This window comes from Papio anubis, chromosome 13 (genome assembly GCF_008728515.1).
Source record: "Papio anubis isolate 15944 chromosome 13, Panubis1.0, whole genome shotgun sequence".
NCBI classification, from domain to species: Eukaryota; Metazoa; Chordata; class Mammalia; order Primates; family Cercopithecidae; genus Papio; species Papio anubis.
Window position 1 is genome coordinate 22,419,248 of NC_044988.1, and position 22,043 is coordinate 22,441,290.

The 22,043-nt window shown below is 40.7% G+C and overlaps 1 protein-coding gene and 1 pseudogene across 1 annotated transcript; one reads left to right on the forward strand and one right to left on the reverse strand.

Annotated features, from left to right (window-relative positions):
* Positions 1 to 21,600, reverse strand: part of LOC103878420 — a 46,250-nt pseudogene extending 24,650 nt beyond the window's left edge.
* C13H9orf40 (chromosome 13 C9orf40 homolog) lies at positions 3,137 to 9,538 on the forward strand. Its single transcript, XM_003911819.5, has 2 exons — positions 3,137 to 3,882; positions 7,911 to 9,538. Exons 1-2 carry the CDS (start codon positions 3,460 to 3,462, stop codon positions 8,067 to 8,069), a joined length of 582 nt encoding a protein of 193 aa, XP_003911868.1. The 5' UTR covers positions 3,137 to 3,459; the 3' UTR covers positions 8,070 to 9,538.
* Positions 21,601 to 22,043: the final 443 nt, after the last annotated feature.

Below are 22,043 nucleotides of genomic sequence, written 5' to 3' on the forward strand. Positions count from 1 at the left end.
CCTAGGAATAAACCTAACAAAGATATAAGCTCTTTATGGTGAGAAACATAAAACTTTGTTGACAGATATTTTAAAAACTTAAATAGTTATATTCTTGAACAGGAAGTGAGCTTGGTATTGTAAAGATAACAATTCTTCCCAAATTGATCTATAATTTCAATGCAGTTATAACCAAAATTTCAAAAGGGTAACAAAATGTTACAGAGGATGCTATTACGGAAGAACAAAGGGCCAAGTATAGTTGTCACACTCCTGAAGAACAAGATGTCAAAGACTGCTCTCAAAACTTTGATCATCTTGATTGTGCTTATGGTTTCACAGGTGTATGAATGTCAAATTGTACACTTTATATGCAAATTATTGTATGTCATTTAGACCTAGGTAAAGCTGTTTTACAAAAACAAAACAAAAACAAAAATGAAAAAAACCTGGCAAAACAAGCCTGGGCAACATAGTGAGACCTAAAAATAAAAAATTAGCTGGGTGTGGTGGCACAACCCATGGGCCAAGCTACTTGGGAGGCTGCGGCAGGAGGATTGCTTGACCCAGGAATTTGAAGCTGCAGTAAGCGGTGATCACACCACTACATTCCAGCCTGAGTGACACAGCAAGACCCCGTCTCAAAAAATGTATTAAGCCGGGCGTGGTGGCTCATGCCTGTAATCCCAACACTTTGTTTGGGAAGCCAGGGCAGGTGGATTGCTTGAATTCAGGACTTTGAGACTAGTCTGGGCAACATGGCAAAACCCTGGCTCTACAAAAAAATTTTAAAAATTAGCTGGGTGTGGTGATGTACACCTGTAGTCTCAGCTACTCAGGTGGCTGAGGTGGGAGGATTGCTTGCCCCTGGGAGGTCAGGGCTGCAGTGAGCTGTAATCATATCACTGCTCTCCAGCTTGGGCAACAGAGCAAGCCGTGTCTCAAAAAAAAAAAAAAAAAAAAAAAAAAGTTATTTAACAATATACATACAGATGGAGAAGTTAAAAAGCAAAGGAATGATTAACTCAGCATTCAAAACAGTAATTACTGGGAGTGAGGAAACGGAAGGGTATGTGCCAGTGGGGAAGGGGTGCATAGGCAGCTTGTCATGTTCTAGTACAGGTAGTATTCTATTTCTGAAACAGAATGCTGTGTGTCTTACTATCACTCTTTTAACTACATGTGTATTTTATACAGCCTTTTGCATATATGATAAATTTCACAATTTTGAAAAAATGAGCGTCTGTAAAGAGGAACACAAAAGAATCAACCATTAGCTAAACTATACTATTTTGGGGCCCTCAAAACCTTTCAAACAGCACCTGATGGCTACAATTAAGATCTTTCCTGCTCATTTAAAAATGGCAAAACTCTTCCTCTGTTTGAGACAGACGGGTTTTCAATTTATTTTTTTCTGGAGACAGGGTCTCACACTGTCACCCAGGCTGGATTGCAGTGGTGCAATCTTGGCCTCTGCCTCCAGGGTTCAAGCGATCCTCCCACCTCAGCCTCCCCAGGACTACAGGTGCAAGGCACCACCTCTGGCTAATTTTTGTATTTTTTGTAGAGATGGGGTTTCACCATGTTGGCCAGGCTGGTATGGAACTCCCGGGCTCAGGTGATCTGCACACCTCGTCTTCCCAAAAGTGCTGGGATTACAGGCGTGAGCCACTGCACCCAACTGGTTATCAATTTCAAACAAGAAAAGTAAAAACCAAACAGAAAAGCTATTGCTTACTACCCTAAGTTGGTACATTTCTGTGCTTAATTACTAAATAATTAACTTGTCCTCTCACAACCACCTTGAGGTGCAGAGGTACAGGGTAATTAGTACTGAGATAGTACCTAGCACTAAAATAGAATTATCTTCCTTGCACACTTTTTCTACAGAGGATGATAGTTTTTCCCTTCAAAGCACTGGTAACAGTCTTATTTTCTTCCTTCCATTTTTGCTTACTTGGTTACTGTCTTTATCAAACTATTAAAATAGTGAATACTACCAGATGCGGTGGCTCACACCTGTAAACCCAGCACTTTGGGAGGCCCAGACAGGAGGATCGCTTGAACTCAGTGGGGCCTGGCTGCAGTGAGCCGTGATGGCACCACTGCACTTCCACCTAGGTGGCCGAGAGAGACCCTGTACCAAAAAAAAAAATAAAAACAATAGTAAACATACTGCAGGAAGGAAGTATACTCCACCTCACTTCACCTGACAACACTGTTTTGCTGTAATGGTCTTGGAATCTTGATCTGACCACCACCCAGAGTAAGCAGGGAACTCAGGTTTCCAACATAATTTAAGAGCCCAACAATTGTAGGTTTCACTTGGAAAGGACAGCTGTGCTTCAGGCTTGGTTCTTGCCAACTACTCAGCTATTTTGGATGAGCTGCACATCTTGTCTGTAACTTCCTCCCTAAGTTTTTAATCAAGAGATCTTCCAGGAATGTGGTGCCTGCTTCACCGTCCACAGCAGCTGCGCAAAACATACACTTCGATTTGTGTGTGTGTTTTGTATACTAGCTTTAACTACTTCCCTCAGCCCGCACTCCCCTTCAGTCGTTTGTTTTGAATAACAACCTATTGTGAAGCCTCTTAAACACTAGTTTACTTAAAGTTTGTATTATCCTTTCTTTCCTTTTTTTTTATTTTTGATACAGAGTCTCACTCTGTTGCCCAGGCTGGAGTGTAGTGGTGCGATCTCTGGCTCACTACAGCCTCCACCTCCCAGGCTCAAGTGAATCTTCCTCCTCGGCCTCCCGAGTAGCTGGGACCACAGGGAGAGGCAGGCCAACAAACCTGGCCTATTTTTGTATTTTTTGTAGAGACGAGGTCTTGCTATGTTGCCCAGGATAGTCTGGAACTCTATTATATCTTTATCTTAATCTCATGGAGACGCCCCCGTGGTCACTGACTGGAGGAAGGAAATACACATTTTAAAGGCCTTAAATTTCCTATAGAAGGGTCTAGAACGTACCGCGCTACACCGAACTTAGTAGTGAGACCACCGCCACACCCCTGAGGAAACAAGGTCACGCCCCTCCGCGGGCCGCTCGATCTGGTCTTTAATTAATCCCGCCGCCGCCTTCCCGCCTACCCCCGGGCGCGCACTTCCGGTCGCGAGGGCGCTCGGGAGCGCGCCCCGCGAGCCTCCACCAACCAGCGGCTCCGCCTGGCCAGACAGAGTGCGCGCGCGCACGTTGTGCGCAGGTTCGAATCTCCGCCGCTTCGCGGTTGCTTCTCAACGTCCGGGCCGCATCTCGGCGGCGGCGAGGGCTGAGCTCTGGAGCTGCCTCCGAGCCGGAGCCCCAGCCCTAGCTCGTGCGCGAGCCGCCCCGCCCCACCCCCTCCAGCGTCCTGCCGCCTCCTCGCCCGACTTCGGCCTATCCCTTTCTCACGCGCTTAGTCTTCGCTCTTCGCCCCCGCAGCTATCAGCACTCGGTCTCCCGCGCCTGGCGGGCTCCGCCCGAGCCTCTGGGCCCATGGCCAAGCGGCGTGCGGCCGAGCCGGTGACGTTCCACGTGCCTTGGAAGCGGCTCCTGCTCTGCGACTTCGCTGAGCAGCCGCCGCCACCGCCTCTCTGGATCCGGCCGCCCGGGGTCGCGCATGCTGGGCAGCCCCTCGGCGTCCCCGGGCAGCACCGAAAGCGCAAAATCGACGCAGGGACCATGGCAGAGCCCTCGGCTTCGCCCAGCAAGCGCCGTGACAGCGGGGACAACAGCGCCCCGAGCGGCCAGGAGCGTGAGGACCACAGCCTGGAGACAGGCGATCCGCCGCTGCTGCCGCCGCCGCCCGTGGGGCCGGGGGAGGAGCTCCCGGGCGCCCGGCCCCCGGGGGGCGGTGGCGACGACGGGGCGGGGCGCGCAGGACCCCCGCGGGGAGACTGGGGGGTCGCATCGCGCCAGGTACGGGCTGGGGGCGGGTGGGCTGAGGGGAGAAGGGGCTTGCCTTTTCCCCTCACACACAAAGCGTCCCAGTTCCCACTCATGACTTGTGTAGGTTAAGACGCCTGAGGGGGGGAAAGAAGGGGTCACCGCTCCGGGAGAGGATGCCGACTGCCAGAAGACACCCCGAGAGTCCGATGGGCAGAAAGCACCGGGCTGGGCGAGGGGGAAACAGACCGTGGTCTGGAGCGGTAGAAGTGGCCTTACGGCGTCAGCGCCGCGCTCTGTAAAAGGAAAATGGGACCGTGGGTTGTGGCAGGCTGTGAGCACTGTGAGGACGCTGACCGTGAAGGGATAGGTTCAGTCCAACGACAAACGACAGACAAGAGGTGTAGAGGGCCTTCCTGGGTTTAACGATGATTAGTCTAGAATTCGGGATAGAATTCTTTTTCTAGAGGAAGACCAGTGTGGTAGCCGTCGATTAATTGGACGTCCTGGAAGCTGGTACAGCTTCTGGAGAAAAGGATGGACCACCATACCTTGGGCAAAGCTTTGTTTTAACTCATAATGTTAAATCTGATCCTAGGCAAAAGTATCGTTGAAAATTAATTTGGGGGTGGGGCGTGGTGTCTCACGCCTGTAATCCCAGGACTTTGAGAGGCCATGGCGGGTGGATCACCTGAAGTCGGGAGTTTGAGACCAGCATGGCCAATAGGGTGAAACTCTGTCTCTATTAAAATACAAAAATTAGATGAGTGTGATGGTGCACACCAGTAATCGCAGCTACTCGGGAGGCTGAGGCACAAGAATCATTTTAACCTGGGAGATGGAGGTTGTAGTGAGCTGAGATTGGGCCACTGCACTCCAGCCTGGGCAACAGAGTGAGACTCTGTCTCAAAAACCAAAAAAAAAAAAAAAAAAGACAATTAATTTGGGACTTAAGGCATATATGAAAATCATTGGGGGGTTCCTATTCAAGACATGAGCCTGCCTCATCTCTGCACCTAAGAATCCTGAGAAGATCTAGGCATGCCTCGATTTGCCTAGATCTCTGCTGCCCAGCCGCTAGCCAGTAAGAACACTTGAAACGTGACTAGTCCAAATGGGAATGTGCTCTAAGTTTAAAATATGCACGAAATTTCGTGGATTTAATAAGAAATAAAGATAAAATAGCTCAAAATTTTATATTGATTACACATGAAATAACTTGGCTATATTGAAGAAAATATTTAATACCAGAAGTTTCTTTTACTTTTTAAATACCGCTACTAGAAAATTTTAAATTATGTTTTTAGAGCATTATATATTTATTGGACAGCTTTGGTCTAGACTTAGGAATTCATACTGCTTTTTCACAGTCCTGCAATGACTTACCAGAGGACTTGGAAGATGAAGAACCAAATACAGGTTTCTCAGAATTCACCACATTGTCTTCAGCTATCTAATAGCATCCACCCAACGTTCTTCTGTTTTCTTAAGTATCTTATCTCAGGGTTTTCAAATGCCTTTCCAAAAAAAAAAAAAAGAAATGAAATTTCTTAGGCATGACTTGTTCATGTGAAAAATTCAATAAAATAACGAGAGTTTTATAGTTGGGAAATACTTTTTTTTTTTTTGGCCTATGATTGAAACATGACCCTTATTTAAACTTTTTTTTCAAATTGCTCTCAGATATTCAAAATCAACTGAAAACAGATGGATAATCTTCTAAACCTAATGGATATGGAGATTAGGGACTGTGTAGTTTGAAAACTTTTTGAAAGCTCTTCACACCATTTTAGTACTCCACTCATGCATAGGCTTGTCACCTACCAGAATGCACTGTCTATGGTATGCCACACAGTTGATAAGAGGGAAATGTGGAAATGACAGTAGGCAAAGAGTAAGAGTACTCTAGTAGCCTGAAACGTGATGCTTACTTAGAGTCTTAGACTCAGCTATCTTTTCCCCTGCAGCAGTGACTAGATCTGGCACCTCTGTACTTCTATAGTCGCTGCAAGCACATGACAGGGAAAAAGGTTGGCTCCAGGGGTTCTTTCTTCGCCAAGACTAGTCCCCTTGTTCTCTTTGTTGTTTTTAAAAAAAGAGTCTTGGGGTCTCGCTCCCATGCCCAGGCTGGAGTGCAGTGGCACCATCCCGGCTCACTGCAACCTTAGCCTCCTGAGTAGTTGGGACTACAGTGCACGATACCACGCTGGACTAATTTTTTTTTTTTTTTTTTTTTTTTGGTAGAGATGGGGTTTTGCCATGTTACCCAGGCTGGGCTCAAGTGATCCTCCCGCCTCTGCCTACCACATTGTTGGAATTACAGGCGCAAGGCACCCTCAGGCCCTCTTTTGAGGAAAGCTCAGTAACACTCCTAGTTTCTTCTTTTTGTTAGATTTGTTCTGGAGCCACTTCTCTTTTGCAAACATGCTCTCTCCAGCTTCTGTTTTTCCTTCCTGCCTCCAAAGACACAGGCTTTTTGTTTTAAGGATTTTATACCTGATTACCAAGGGAAAATTGAATATAACAAAAACAGAGACGTAAAACAGTTAAATACAGTAAATGCCTGGTTTCTTTTGTGCTCAGAATAGGGCTTAAGTCCCAGCCCTCACCCTTGGGACCTCATTTAGGAAATACTACCTCAAATACCTTTTTTCTACATTAAGAATGCAATCTAGGCAGGATAATGTTACGTCATTTCTGTCCTGGAACTTCAGGGTATTTCCTGTTTCAGATGGTTTTTGACTAGAGAAATAAAATCAGGTATTTATTAAATATTCATGTATTTTTTTCATGTTGGTGTCACTATGTAGACTCACTGCCCTGTCAGTGTTGACTCAACTGTTAGTTTTTTGTTTGTTTGTTTTTAATAAATTGAGATGGAGTCTTGCTATGTTGCCAGGGCTGGTCTCAAACTCTGGGGCTCAAGCGATGCTTCTGCCTCCCAAAGTGCTGGGATTACAGGTGTAATCATGCCCAGCCAACTGTTAGATATTCTTAACAGAAAGTAAGCAGAAATGCTTTAAGGAGACAGTGATTAATGATTCATTGGCTTATTGGGATATAATACCTAGCAATATTGAGAATTACTATGCCAAGCCTGAATTTTTACCACAGTCCTCCATTTTATCAATAAAGTCAAGATCAGATTTAGTGAGCGGTGGAGTTATCTTGCAAACCCAGGTCTGTCTGGTGGCAAAGTTTGTGTGCCCTTAGTCACTAGGTTTTACTAACATAATTAAAAGACTTTTTTGGTCCGTGTTTATAAGTAGATAATTTGTACAGTAGATTTCCCAAAAGGCAGAGAACTAGAACCTTGTTTTTAACTCTATTTTCTTATTAAAGTGAATTTTTTCTTGATATCTTTTGACTTATTATGTGTTTATCCCAATATTAAGAAATTCCCCCAAAACTTAATTCTTTAAGGCTCAGCGTAGAAGATGCTGAACTTCCTAATGAGACTTTCTTACAGACCTGTGCTATCCAGCACAGTAGCCACTAGGTCATGTGGCTATCGAGCACTTGATTTTTTTATCTTTAACAAAATGATCAGTTTAACATTTTCTTGCTATTCATCAAGTTTATAACCTAATACTTTTTGGAAGATTTCAAAATATTTTGGGCTATGTAAAGTAAATCTCTTAAAATACCAAACCTTAAGAACAACACCAAAAGTAAGTTATAAGGAGTGTGTGTTTGTATTTTTAAAATAAATTCTTATTTTCCTTATTGAAAGATAAAAAATTTTAAGACTGTTCTTAGATAATTTTCTTTAGGTGAAAAATGGGAGAAAAACTGTGGAAAGAGATGCTCTTGGAGGAAATTCCTTTAAATTTAACGAATACTTTCACAAATTGTAAATATTAAAATGCACAGATTTGATTGAGTACACGAAGTACTTAGATGAGACAAAATTTAAAATGTATATTTGTTAAAAATACAAAATAGAAGACTACAAAATCTTATATGAGTTTGCCTTTAAAACACATTTGTTTTGTGAAAAAACCTAAATTTTTTTCTAAGCTACTGATGCACTTTCATCTCTCTCTTTTTTTTCTCTAAAGCACAATGACGAATTTTGGCAGTATAATACCTTCCAGTACTGGAGGAATCCTTTGCCGCCTATTGATCTGGCAGACATTGAAGATTTAAATGAAGATACCCTGACAGAAGCAACACTTCAGGGCAGGAATGAAGGGGCCGAGGTTGACATGGAGTCCTGACGTAAGGAGCTGAAGCAGTGGGATTGGCTGATTTCAGGAGATGTCTCTAAATGAATTCTCGTATTCTTAAGGGAAAAGTTATTTTCCATACTTGAAGTTATATTTCCAAACCTGAGAAATGAAGAAAGATTCTTCTGATATTAAATACCTACAGTTACTACTGAACCTCTTATTAAGGATTTGTCAAGGATAGAGTACAGTTGTTGGGGAAGTATTTTATGTATGCATTCTTAGAGCAAAAAGTTTGTTTAAATTCTAGAATTGAAGGTACTGATCTTATAAAAAGAAATTCTAGCAGTTTTAGAAATACGTGGGAAAAACTCAAATATTCTATCTGCACCAAAAAGTTTATTTGTAGTACATAAAATGAATATGTATAAAATGTTTTATAATAACTTGTTAATAAAGTACTTTCTAATACATTCTATTGACTCTGTTAGTTGAACAAATAGCTGATTTGAACATCTATGCAAACTTAAGATGGGCGGGATTGTTGTAAATGCTATTGTTTTAAAAGAGCTTTCTAAATGTAAAGTAGTGAGAATTTCAATTTGGGTAGCATGTTTGCATAAGTTCCAATATTTGATGTTTGTTAAGCTCTACTATGGGCAACTGAAGATGGATAAAGAACAATGAAAACTGAGTCGGTGCCTGCTTCCCCCTCTTTTCCCAGGATTAGAGGAAAAAATTTATTATATGATCAACTTCTTGGTTTTCAATTGCTTCGAGGCATGGTGTTATTCCTTATTACTTTAGACCTGTAGTTCTCAACACTGACAGTACTTGAAAAATCTCTGCCTGGGCCTCACTCTTGAGAGATTCTTGTTTAATAGTTCTAAGGTGGGTCTTGGATATAACTATTTTTTTAAGCACCAGCCCTATTTCCCTCCATTTCTCTCATGTGCAGACAGGGTTGAGAACCACTAGACTAATGGTCGTTTTTCCTGTTTAAAGGAGATAACTAATTTGAGCTGAAGCAATGCTTCTTAATTAGCTTTGTTTTTGTTTTGCTCTGTTGGTGGCTTTGTTACAACTGAATTACTGTGTTATTACTATTTCATTGTTAAAGAAATAAAGTAAGCAATTCGTGATGTGAGTATCAGTGATTCAGTTAACTAACTTTTGTACTGCATCCAGAATGTTGGTTTTGTAATTGAATAACTGGTTCTTGCTTGTGTTTTTTGTTGCTGATGACATTAGATCCAAAATTCAAGAAAAGTGGTAAATGCCATTGAGAGGGAAAGAGAAAAACTTGATTTTTTTGTGTGTACTGAAGGATTTAAGAATGGGTTGACATTAATAAGAATGTTTTAGAACAGAAGACAAACTGTATAGCATTGTGGTCAGACATGGTTCAAAGTCTTGTACTGCCACTTCCTACCTATGTAACTTTAAGCCAGTTATTTTTCATTTCCAAGCCTTGAATTTCTCACCTGTAAAATGAGAAATAATAAATAGTATCTACCTCAGAGAGACTGTTTATTGTCAAGCAATGTTATAAGTACTTTACTTGCATCATCTTGTTTAGTTCTCATAATAACCTTATGTTAAGGTAGGTTAAAAAAATCATTAGAATAAATATGCTCCCTATAGTTAAAGTTTTTAACTGCCTCTAGAAGTTTCAGGATAGAAATTGGAATTGAAACTTTCAGCTTATGATATTTTCAACTTATGATGGGTTTATCAGGACATAACCCCATGGTTAGTCAAACATACTGAATTTATATCACTTTCACACTGTGGTAAACCTGAAAAATCCTGTCAAACCATCAAGTCAGGGGCAATCTATATATGGAAAAGAGAAAGAGTTAAAATAATTCCTTTAAAAAAGTTGTTTACTAAGTAAACTTAAGGTAACAGCAAAATTTCATTGTGGATAAATTGAGGTAAAATGTAGGTTTTTAAATGTTTTATAACTTTTCACCCCAATTCCCTAATGTAACATCTTAAATTACCACAGTGCAATTATGAAAATCAGGAAATTAACATTGATAAAATTATCTTGTATGATTATGAGGACATGGAAAGAATGGCTTCAGATAACTCTTAAAGTATACATGTCAAAAACCTTGAAAAGTTATAAAATTTATAGACTATTCAACTTTCACCATTGTCCTATTCTTTTTCTAGCCCAGCATCCAATTCAGGCTCACATGCTATATTTAGTTACAGTATCTCCTTAGTGGTCTTTAATCTAAAAAAACTCAGAATTTCTTTGCTTTTCATGACCTGGGTACCTTTTGAAGAGCACTGTTCAGGTATTTCATAGGATGGCCCTCGATTTTGGTTTGTCTGATGTTTCTTAAAAATATGCCTCGGTAAGAACTCTGTGGAAGTGATGTTGATATATCCGTGCATCATGTCAACAGGCACAAGAATCTCAGCTTGTCTCATCGGTAATCATAATGTTGATTACTTGGTTAAGATGGTGTCTGCCAGGTTTCTGTTTTGTAAAGTTACTGTTTTCCTTTTTGTAATTAATTATTACCTTCTGGGAAAATACTTTGAGACAGTAAATACTCCATTCCTTATACTCTGCCCACAAATTTTAGGATTGATGAGTCTTGCCTTACTGCCGTACTGCTCTGGTATATGTCAAATGGTAATTTTCTTTTTTTCTTTTTTTCTTTAGAAAAATAGCTTACTTAAAAATTATTTAACTACCTGACAGATCTCTATAATGCTTTCTCTCCTTACCTCTCTTGGCTGATTACTCTCTAATTATCTTTTCATAGGATGATAATTTTGTAACATCCTTGTCTATAGGAGTATAGAAAGATACTCTGTTCTGGCCTGGCATGGTGGCTCACGCCTGTACTCCCAGCACTTTGGGAGGCCGAGGTGGTAGATCGCCTGAGGTCAGGAGTTTGAGACAAGCCTGACCAATATGGTGAAACCCTGTCTCTACTAAAAACTCAAAAATTAGCCAAATGTGGTGGTGTGTGCCTGTAGTCCCAGTTACTTGGGAGGCTGAGGCAGGAGAATTGCTTGAACCCGGGAAGTGGAGGTTTCAGTGAGCTGAGATCGCGCCACTGCACCCCAACCTGGGCGACAGCAACAGTCCATCTCAAAGAAAAAAAAAGAAAAAAAAAGAAAGATATTCTATTTCTTCTTGCATGCTGATAAAAAATTTTTTTAAACTTAATTTCAGGGGTACATGTGCAGGATGTGCAGGTTTGTTACATACGTAAACACATGTCATAGGGGTTTGTTGTACAGAATTACTTCATTTCACCCAGGTATGAAGCCTAGTATCCAGGAGCTGGAGGCTACTATCCTTAGCAAACTAACACAGGAACAGAAAACCAAATACCACATGTTCTTACTTATAAGTGGGAGCTAAATGATGAGAATACATGGACACAGAGAGGAACGATGCACAGAGGTGTATCGGAAGGTGGAGGGTGTGAGGAGGGAGATAATCAGGGAAAATTTTCTATTTTTATCATGCCTTCTATATTAATTGAAATTCTGTAAAGCAGTGGTCCACAACCTTTCTGGCACCAGAGACTAGTTTCATGGAAGACAATTTTTCCACAGACCTGGGGGTGGGGGATGGTTTTGGGATGATTCAAGTGCATTATATTTATTTTGTACTTTATTATTATTACATTGTAATATATAATAAAATGATTATACAACTCACTATAATGTAGAATCAGTGGGAACCCTGAGCTTGTTTTCCTGCAACTACATGGTCCCGTCTAGGGGTGATGGGAGACAGTGACAGATAATCAGGCATTAAATACTCCTAAGGAGCCTGCAACCTAGAAGATGCCTTGCATGCACAGTCACGATAGGATTAGCAATCCTATGAGAATGTAATGCTGCTGCTAACTTGACAGGAAGCAGAGCTCAGGCGGTAATGCAAGGGATGGAGAGTGGCTATAAATACGGATGAAATTTGCTCACTTGCCTACCACTCGCCTCCTGCTGTGCAACCCACGTCCTAACAGGCCATGGACTTGTAGTGGCCTGTGGCTTCGGGGTTGGGGACCCCTGCTGTAAAGGAAGAGCTTTCCTTTTGCCCCATTTCTTTATTTAGGTATTTATTGACATCAATATAGACTAATGGGCAATAATTTATTCTGAGTTACCATTGCTATCATTTTGTGGCACAGATCCCAGAGTTAGCTGTTGGAGGCCCTTCGAGTTGACTCTTGTTCCTTCTTGCTCCACTTTTCAATATATTTTATTATTTATTGTGTGAATACTGGTTAACATTGACAGTGGACTTCACATGTTTCATGGCTGGAAATCAGTGTTAGCTGTGCAACACTGTCATTTACTAAACAATTTGAACCTTGGAATTCTCAGAAAATGAGGACATTGATATCCATCTTAGGAGCAGAATGGGGATGGAATGACATGATGGCTGTAGGGAACTCAGAGTGAACACTAAATAACATTTCAGGCCCTCTTCCTTCTCTGTAGTAATTGAAATGTGTGTATTTGCTATGTCTCTGATAGATATATGATTGACAGGTAACTATTAGTGATATCTGGCAATACGTGACGTGAACTGAGGCAAACATTCTGATTAAGGTCACTTTTAAAGAAGTTTAGCTATTGGAGTCTCTGGAGTCCACAGACCTAAACAATAATACTCTAGCAATTTATATGTATTGATTGTTGTATCTTGTGTCTTTCTGATGTGACCCTGTAGTGGCAGAATCCTAAGATGGTCCCTAAGGGATGATTCTCATTCCCTGGTGTAACATCCACTTATTTAATCAAATGCTAGTTGAGGCATTATTGTGAAGAATTTTGCAGATGTAATTAAAGACCCTGATACTGTTTGGATCTGTGTCCCCACCCAAATCTCATGTTGAAATATAATCCCCAATGCTGGAGGTGGGGCCTGGTAGGAGGTAATTAAATCATGGAGGTGGTTTCATGGTTTAACACCATCCCCCTTGGGGGATGATAGTGAATTCTCATGATATCTGATTGTTTAAAAGTGTGTGGCACCTCCAGCCTCCTTCCTCCTGCTCCTGCCATGTGAAGTGATTCACTCCCCCTTTGCCTTCCGCCATGGCCTTCCGCCATGACTATAAGCTTCCTGAGGCCTCCCCCATAGCAGAAGCCACTGTGCTTCCTGTACAGCCTGTGGAACTGTGAGCCAATTAAACCTCTTTTCCTTATAAATTACCCAGTCTCAGGTGTTTGTTTATAGCAGTGCAAGAATGGACTAATTACTGTTCCAAACCAGTTGACATTCAGATAGGGAGATTATCCGGGTGGGTCTAATCTAATCATATGAGCCCTTTCAATAAGGATGGATTGGTCAGAGACAGGAAGACAGAGAGAGGGACAGTGTGCAAGGGATTTGATGTGAAAGTAATTCCCCTGCTGGCTTTGAAGATGGAAGGAGCCAGGGGACAAAAACCTGAGCGTGGTTTCTAGGAGCTGAGAGATTCCTGGCGGCCGGTCAGCAAAGAAACAGGGACTTCAGCCCTACAATTTCAAAGATCTAGATTCAGCCAATAAACTCAATGAACTTGAAAGTGTATTCTCTTTAAGATACTCCAGAAAAGAACACAAACTAGCTGGTGCTTTAATTTCAGCTTTGTGACTTTTTTTTTTTTTTTCCTTAAGAGACAGAGTCTGGCCAACTCAAGGGAAACTAAAAACAAAAACAGTCTTACTGTTACCTAGGTTGAGTGCAGTAGTCCCATCATAACTCACTGCAGCCTGGAACTCCTGGGCTCAAGCTGTCCTCCTGCCTCAGCCTCCTGAGTAGCCATAGGACCACGGGTATGCACCACCATGCCCAGCTATTTTTTTTTTTTTCTGTAGATAGGCCCAGATTGGTCTCAAACTCCTGACCTCAAGTAATCCTCCTGCCTCCGCCTCCCCAAACACTGAGATTACAGGCATAAACCACTGAACCCAGCCCATCTTTGTGATCTTTGAACTAGTAATTCTGTATCTAAAAATACATGTTAAATAATCAGAAAACGATGCAAATTTATGTCACAGTGTTATATGTAATAGTAATATATTAGAAGTAAACAAAAATAGCTTTTGGGCTGGGCATGGTGGCTCCCTCCTAGAATCCCAGCACTTTGGGAGGCCAGCGTGGGACAATTGCTTGAACCCAGGAGTTTGAGACCAGCCTGAGCAACAAAGGGAAACCCCGTCTCTACAAAATAACAATAATAATAATAATAAATTAGCTGGGTATGGTGGCACATGCCTGTGATCCCAGCTACTGGGGAGGCTAAGGTGGGAGGATCATTTGGGCCTAGAAGGTCAGGGATGCAGTGAATTGTGATTGTGCCATAGCACTCCAGCCTGGATGACAGTGTGAGACTGTATCTAAAACAACAACAACAACAACAACAAAGGTTTTAAGAGAATGGATGCATAATTAAAATACATATAATGGAATATAATGAAATGATAAGATGGCATTTTTTAAAATTTTAATGGCATAGAAAAATGCTTAAAAGTAAGTGTGAAAAAAGGACTTTCAGAGTTGATCAAGTAAGTTACTATACCCCATGTGTCTCTCTACTTACAAGTAAAAGTGGCCGGGCACAGTGGCTCAAACCTGTAATCCCAGCACTTTGGGAGGCCAAGGTAGGTGGATCACTTGAGGTCAGGAGTTCGAGAACAGCCTGGCTAACATAGTGAAACTCTGTCTCTACTAAACTTACAAAAATTAGCGAGGTGTGGTAGCGCTATTTGTAATCCCAGCTACTTGGGAGGCTGAGGCATGAGAATCACTTGAACCCAGGAGGCAGTGGTTGCAGTGAGCCAAGACTGCACCACTGCACTCCAGCCAGGGCAACAGAGCAAGATTCAGTCTCAATACAAACAAACAAACAACAACAACAGCAACAACAAAAAACAAGTAAAAGCTCTGGCTAGAGTATACTTGTAGTCTCTGAAAAGTAAATGAAAGCATTATTGGATTGGGAATGGAAGTCGAACTGGGCAAAGAAACTCATGTAGAGTTCAGTTTTCTGGTTTCATTTTTTTCCTGTCTCTCCCAGCTCTTAAGCAAGAGTGAACACCTAGCAGAACTGCAGTGGGCAGTATGAACAGCAGAAATTGATAAAAACCTATCTTCTTCAGCCAGGAGACTAAGAAAGGGGGGACTACGTTGAGCAGGAGAGATAAGGAGGAATTCCGGAGCAGAGAGGACTGGATTACGGGTCCCATGGCATTCTGTGTATAAACTGGCAATGGTCCCAGCCTCATCCCTGAGGTACAGATACAGGAGATAGATTGAAAACCACCTAGCGAAGCCTTTGAAAACTCTACTGCAATACAAACTTCTGCCCAAGCTCCATACTAACACCAGAGTGTGATACATGCATGGGACATTCCCAAGGCAGCATAGCCAAGGCTTTGGGAACTTAAGTAACGTTAGAACCTTGTTCACAGAAGAACAGACAGAACTTAAAGCCTGAACCCAACTGGGTTGATTACTCATTTAAAAATTGATACTCTCCAGAGGATTTTAAAAAGACCCAGATTCTCACAACATAATATTCAAAATGTCCAGGACACAATCCAAAATACTTGACACACAAAGAATTAGGAGAATGTGACTAGTTTTCAAGGGAAAAGACAATCAACAGATGCCAAACCCAAGATGACACAAATGTTAGAATTATCAAAGATTTTAAAGCTATTATAATTATAATCCATAAGGAAAATAAACTTAATGAAAAGATATTATTTTTCAGAAAAATCAACTATAAGAAAAAATCAAATGGAAATTTGAGAAGAAAAAATTACAATATATAAAAGATTCAGTACATGCAGTACATGTGCTAAGTAGCAGAATTGGGAAGACAGGAAAAATCAGTGAACTTGAAGATAGGCCAATAGAAATTATTTGAAAACCATTTGAAAACAAGAAGAAAAAAGATTTTAAAATGAACAGACCCTTATCAACCTTTAAGACAATATCAAAATGTACAACATTCATGTCATTGGTGTCCCAGATATTACAAACAACTTTATTCCTATAAATTTGAGTGGACAAATTTCTTTAAAGGTGTAAACTGCCAAGACTTATTAAAGAAACAGATAACTTGAACAGTCCTATGTTTATTTTAAAAATTGAATTCATAGCTTAAAACCTTCTAACAATAAAACTCCAGACTCATATAAGTTCATTGGAAAATTCTACCAAACATTTGAGGAAGAAATAATGTACTATTTCTCAGAAAAAATAGTAGGAAATACTTTCTAGTTCACTTTGGGGAACCAGCATTACTTTGATACCAAATCCAGATAAACATATTACGGAAGAAGAAAGCCGAGCCCAGTGGCTCACTCCTATAATCCCAGCACTTTGGGAGGCCGAGGCAGGCGGATCGTGAGGTCAGGAGTTTGAGACCAGTCTGACCAAAATGGTGAAACCCCGTCTCTAACTAAAAATACAAAAATTAGCTGGGCATGGTGGCGTGTGCCTGTAATCCCAGCTACTCAGGAGACTGAGGCAGGAGAATCGCTTGAACCCGGGAGGCGGAGGTTGCAGTGAGACAAAATTGCGCCATTGCACTCTAGCTTGGGTGACAGAGTGAGACTCTCTCAAAAAAGAAGGAGAAGGAGAAGAAGAAGACTACTATAGATCAATACAATATCCCTCATGAACATAAACACAAAAATCCTCTACAAAATATTGACAAATCTAACAATATATTAAAAGAACAGTATATAAAAATACATGTATTCCTCTCTGGACTACTAGAATAAGTGTAATACATATAAACATTATTATTTTGTCCTTATAATAAGCTAATTCTGTTTTCTGTTTGCCTGCTCATTTTGTTTTTCAGTCCAAGATTTTATTATTCCTGGACATTTTATTAGAATATTTCTAAGGCTTAATGAGTCTTTTGAACACTTAGAATTTTAAAAATAGTATTGCTTTTAATATTTAGAATTTTAAAAATAGTATTTGAGTACTTAGATCAAGTGGACAAATTTCTTTAAACGTGTAAACTGCCAAGACTTATTAAAGAAACAAATGATAACCTGAACAGTCCTATGTTTATTTTAAAAATTGAATTCATAGCTTATTCCATATAATAGTTCATATTTTTAATCAACTCATTAAAATATGTTGGCTTGCTCTTTAGATGAAAGATGGTAACTATCAGAATTATAGAGAGCATTAACACATAATACATAATTCTGTAATGCTTATTAAAAGTTGAAGACAATATTTTAATTTTTAATTTTTTTTTACATTACCGGTATTATGCTTTATCTTGTAAGTTTTCTTGACTACAACCTATGATAAGAAATCATTATACACAGTACAGATACACATATATGCTCACACACCAATAATTGCCACAAAAGCTTCACAAACCAGTATTTACCTTTATCATGAGCAGTGTATTCTGTTTTTTTCTATTCTATTTCATTTTTCAAAAAAATGGTTAACAATTCACTAGTGATTTTGTAACACCCTGTGCTATTAGCCTGAAAACTCTCTCCCTAGCGTCAGACTCCATGCTACTCAGACCTGCCTTTCCCATCCTCTGCTGTTCTCTTCAAAGACTAGACATTAACAAGAAGCGCTGCTATTATTGTTTTTTCATTTGTTTGTTTAGTGACAGGGTCTCATTCTGTTGCCCAGGCTGGATGGAGTTAGGTACAGTCATGGCTCACTGCAGCCTGGAACCCCTGGGCTCAAGCGATCCTCCCACCTCAGCCTCTTGAGTAGCTAGGACTACAGGTGTGCACCACCACACTTGGCTAATTTTTTTTTTTAAGTCTTTTAGAAATGGGAGTCTTGCTATGTTGCCAGGCTGGTCTTCAACTCCTGGCCTCAAGTGGTCCTCCTGCGTCAGCCTCCCAAAGCACTGAAATTATAGGCATGAGCCACTGCACGCACTATTGCTTTTAGGAATTGTAAGCCAATGGGATGTGGGTTGAATATCTCAGTTTATGATCTCTGAAAATGAGAACAGATAAAGATTTAATTTTGACAGAGAGGGTCACTGAAACCTCATTCAGCCAACTCCAGATGCATAGTGTTCTGCAGAGCTAAAAAGATGAACTTGGTGCAAACATGGGAACAAAACAAAGCCCACATGCTTTCTGACACAAAGGAGAGTCCTTTCCTTGTCTCAGTCAAGAGTTGTATAAAGGGTTTACCAGCACTATAGTGGCTGTATGAAAACGGGGTGGCCCTCAATTTGGGGACATATTACCTAGCCATGCCAAGACTGCTTTCTCTATGAAAAGTAAAATCTTCAAGAAAGGATGTTCCAAAAATTTCTCTTCTTCTTCTTCTTCTTTTTCTTCTTCCTCTTCTTCTTCTTCTTCTCCTTCTTCTCCCTCCTCCTCCTCCTCCCCTCTTCTTCTTCTTCTCCTTCTTCTTCTTCTTCTTCCTCCTCCTCCTCCTCCTCCTCCTCTTCCTCCTCCTCCTCCTCCTCCTCCTCTTCTTTTTGAGACAGAATCTCACTCTGTCACCCAGGCTGGAGTGCAGTGGCATGATCTCGGCTCACTGCAACCTCTGCCTCCTGGGTTCAAGAGATTCTCCTGCCTCAGCCTCCTGAAAAGCTGGGATTACAGGCACACACCACTACCATGCCTGGCTAATTTTTGTATTTTTGTAGACATAGGGTTTCACCATGTTGGTCAGGCTGGTCTCAAACTCCTGACCTCAAGTAATCCGCCTGCCTCGGCCTCCCAAACTGTTGGGATTACAGGTGTGAGCCACCACCCAGCCAGAAACATATGATTTTCTATTATTTTTCTGTGCTTTCAGAAAGACAGCATAGGCTTCTTTTTGCCAAACTCCAGCTAAAGTCATTGTCTATCATGTTATATAGTGTCTTCTATAACAGGACCCATGAAATAACTGACTCCTTAATTTCAGTCATGGAAAAAGTTATTTCTCTTAAGATATTTTTATGTTTTTATTCTGTCCTCCCCCACAACAATAAACAGCAAACAATAAATCCCAGGAGGACTTCCTCTTTTAAATACTGGGCTTCTCAAAGCAAAACGTTCAACTAGATTATTCATTTCAGGTAATTTATAACAGTTATTTCTCTGTTCGTGTCAACTATTTGCTTTGACTAATATGTGAAAGTATTTATTATCTCATTTGAAACTATATTGAATGTTGAAAATTACTTCAAATCCTTTCCTGGAAGGAAGTAGAAAAAAAATCCTAAAGAAAAATAAGAAACGGTATTTAGGAAAATTGCTTCCAAGTCTAAGGAATGGCCCAAAGGAACAGAGCCTAGGGACATCTCTGGCCGTATCAGCTCCCTCCTAAGAAACCTGATGCACTGTGCTGCTAGATGTAACAAAAGAACAAAATGAGTTGAGTTTTTTCTTTTTGGATCTGCCATGAATTCAGGTTTTTACGCTCAATGTCATCTCGGACACTTAAATACTGAATTTCCCAGGTTACCCCAAAGCTCCAGCAAAAGGAAAGGGGGAGTAGTACCTGCACAACGCTTCCATCCTTCACATCCTGGGTTCAGAGAAACCACACAAGAATTGAAACCATTCCGGAATCCAACACAAAAACGTATTCATTAATTCCTAGCTTCAGGATCTGAGGATGAGTAAAGGTATGTATACCTTTCTAAGGGGTGTCAGCCACACTGTAATAAAAACACAGCCAAAATTAAACAGGCTCAGGGGTTACTTTTCAGAATCAAGACTTAAAGACAGACATTCTAACCTGTTTTCTGATAGATTCAGAAGTCTTCATCAAGTTTAAAATATCTTTAATGTTGATGACTATCGACATTAAAGATCCTCTTGCCTCTTTTCGATCCTTTCCAATTTAATCAACATTTAAGCACAAGGCACCGTTCTAGGTATTATGCAAGATACAAAGGTTACCAAGGGCTTGAGTTTGACCCTTAAATTGTTATTAAAGGAGAAATGCAAATTGTAGCAGAAAAATTCCCATAAACCCCTTAAGGATGAATAAAAATACCCCCTTAAACCTGAAGAGGATAAAAAAGCAAGGCCCTCTTCCCCTGCTGCTTTTGGAGTCTGTCTACCCTAGTGTGTCATTTCACCGCTCCATGCACAGTTGCCACAGGCTAATAAAGGCTTATCTGTCTGAAGAGTTACAGTATTTTTTAATTTGATGAAGAATTTCTAGTCTGTTTTATTTTTAGTGGGTTTTGTTTTGTTTTTTGTTTTTTTTTAACAGTTTCATTCTTAGACTGGACTTAGTACTAGTCCTCTTTTTCAGTTTCCTTAGACCAGTAACTAAATCTTTTATAAACTATATTTTCATGTTTTATTGCCTGTATTTTGTTTTTATATGTATCATTAATTCTTAAAAATTAAGATTTTGAATCCCTTTGAATATTTTTTAGGCTTCAAAGATCTTGATGAAGAAGTCTGAGTTGACTGCCATTTCTCTTATGTTGGTGGTAAGGCTGGCATGCAACACACGCTGGTTTAGCGTGGGCAATGATCACCAAACACAAGAGCCATGGCCACGCCCACTTCACCTCGTTCACAGACAGAACTGGAAGGTTGGTCCTGGATGGCTGCCTGGTCCTGGATGCTTTTAGTGGTCTCTTGGTCTGTGGAAAGTCTTGTTTTGGAACAAATGTTTCCATTGATATAGATGAGAAATGCCTCTTTCACATTTTTATAAACAACTTAGAACCCAATAGATTTGGTTTGTCAGTCGCTCCTGTGAGTACCAAAGGATTTCATGGTTGGAAGGTGTGCTTTTTCATCTTGGCAATGAGCAGCATTTAATGGAGACAGTATGCTAGTATTTGATTTTTTTTTTTTTTTTTTTGGTCCATTTCCAGGATCTGAGATGTATTCAAACCACCAGCTGTTTTATCAGGAAGGAACAAATCCAAGTTTTGACGTATTGTCAGTGTGCTGCATGTTGTATTTTCAAATTTCCTTAAGCAGTTTTAACATTAGATGACCAATTATTTGGCACTGATGTGCTTTTGATAATATACAGTGAGATCTGGCCATGCATGGCTCTGAGAACTGTAGGTGGCATTAACCACATCCCAAGCTTTCCACCCGAACAGAAGAAGGAAGCACCCGTGACGCACACGTCCTCGGCAGGACTGCAGGGAAAGAGCCGCGGCACCAGCCTCTCACTATGGCAGCCACTCCCTCTCCTGGAAGGGCGCTCCCTCCAATATTTTTATTTTTATTAACATGATAGGTTTTCTAATTTGAGCTTGTAAAACTGCAGGTGCAAAAGTGTGGGTGTATTCAATAGTGTCTAAAAGCATTCCCACCCTAAGCTTTCCGGGCATTCTTTGATTACTGTGTTCCATTGTTAAACAAGCAGTTGTAAAGTCTAGCAGGCAAAGTTGTTAACCTAGTACATAACTCTCTATCTGTACTTAACTAATCCATTGATTAATTTTTTATATAATGAATATTGGTTTTATGATTATTTAAATGATATGTGCCCATTGTGGAAATTTACAAAGGCACAAAAAGATACAGAAAAAATCAAAATCTCGGCCGGGTGCGGTGGCTCACGCCTGTAATCCCAGCACTTTGGGAGGCCGAGGCAGGAGGATCACTAGGTCAGGAGATCGAGACCATCCTGGCTACAAAGGTGAAACCCCGTCTCTACTGAAAATATAAAAAATTAGCCAGGTGTAGTGGCGGGTGCTTGTAGTCCCAGCTACTCGGGAGGCTGAGGCGGGAGAATGGCGTGAACCCAGGAGGCGGAGCTTGCAGTGAGCCGACACCGCGCCACTGCACTCCAGCCTGGGTGACAGAGCAAGACTCCGTCTCAAAAAAAAAAAAAAAAAAAAGAAAAGAAAAAGAAAAAAGAAAAAATCAAAATCTCATTTTTCAGAGACAACCATAGTTAATATTTTAGCTTATTGTTTCTTACCTGTAGTTACACACATATATTTGAATTCATCATTATTTTTTGTTAAATCAAAGTAATATATGAACATGGCTAAACCTGTATTTATTTTTTTCCAAATTCACATGATTTTTAGAACATTCCTTTTTTTT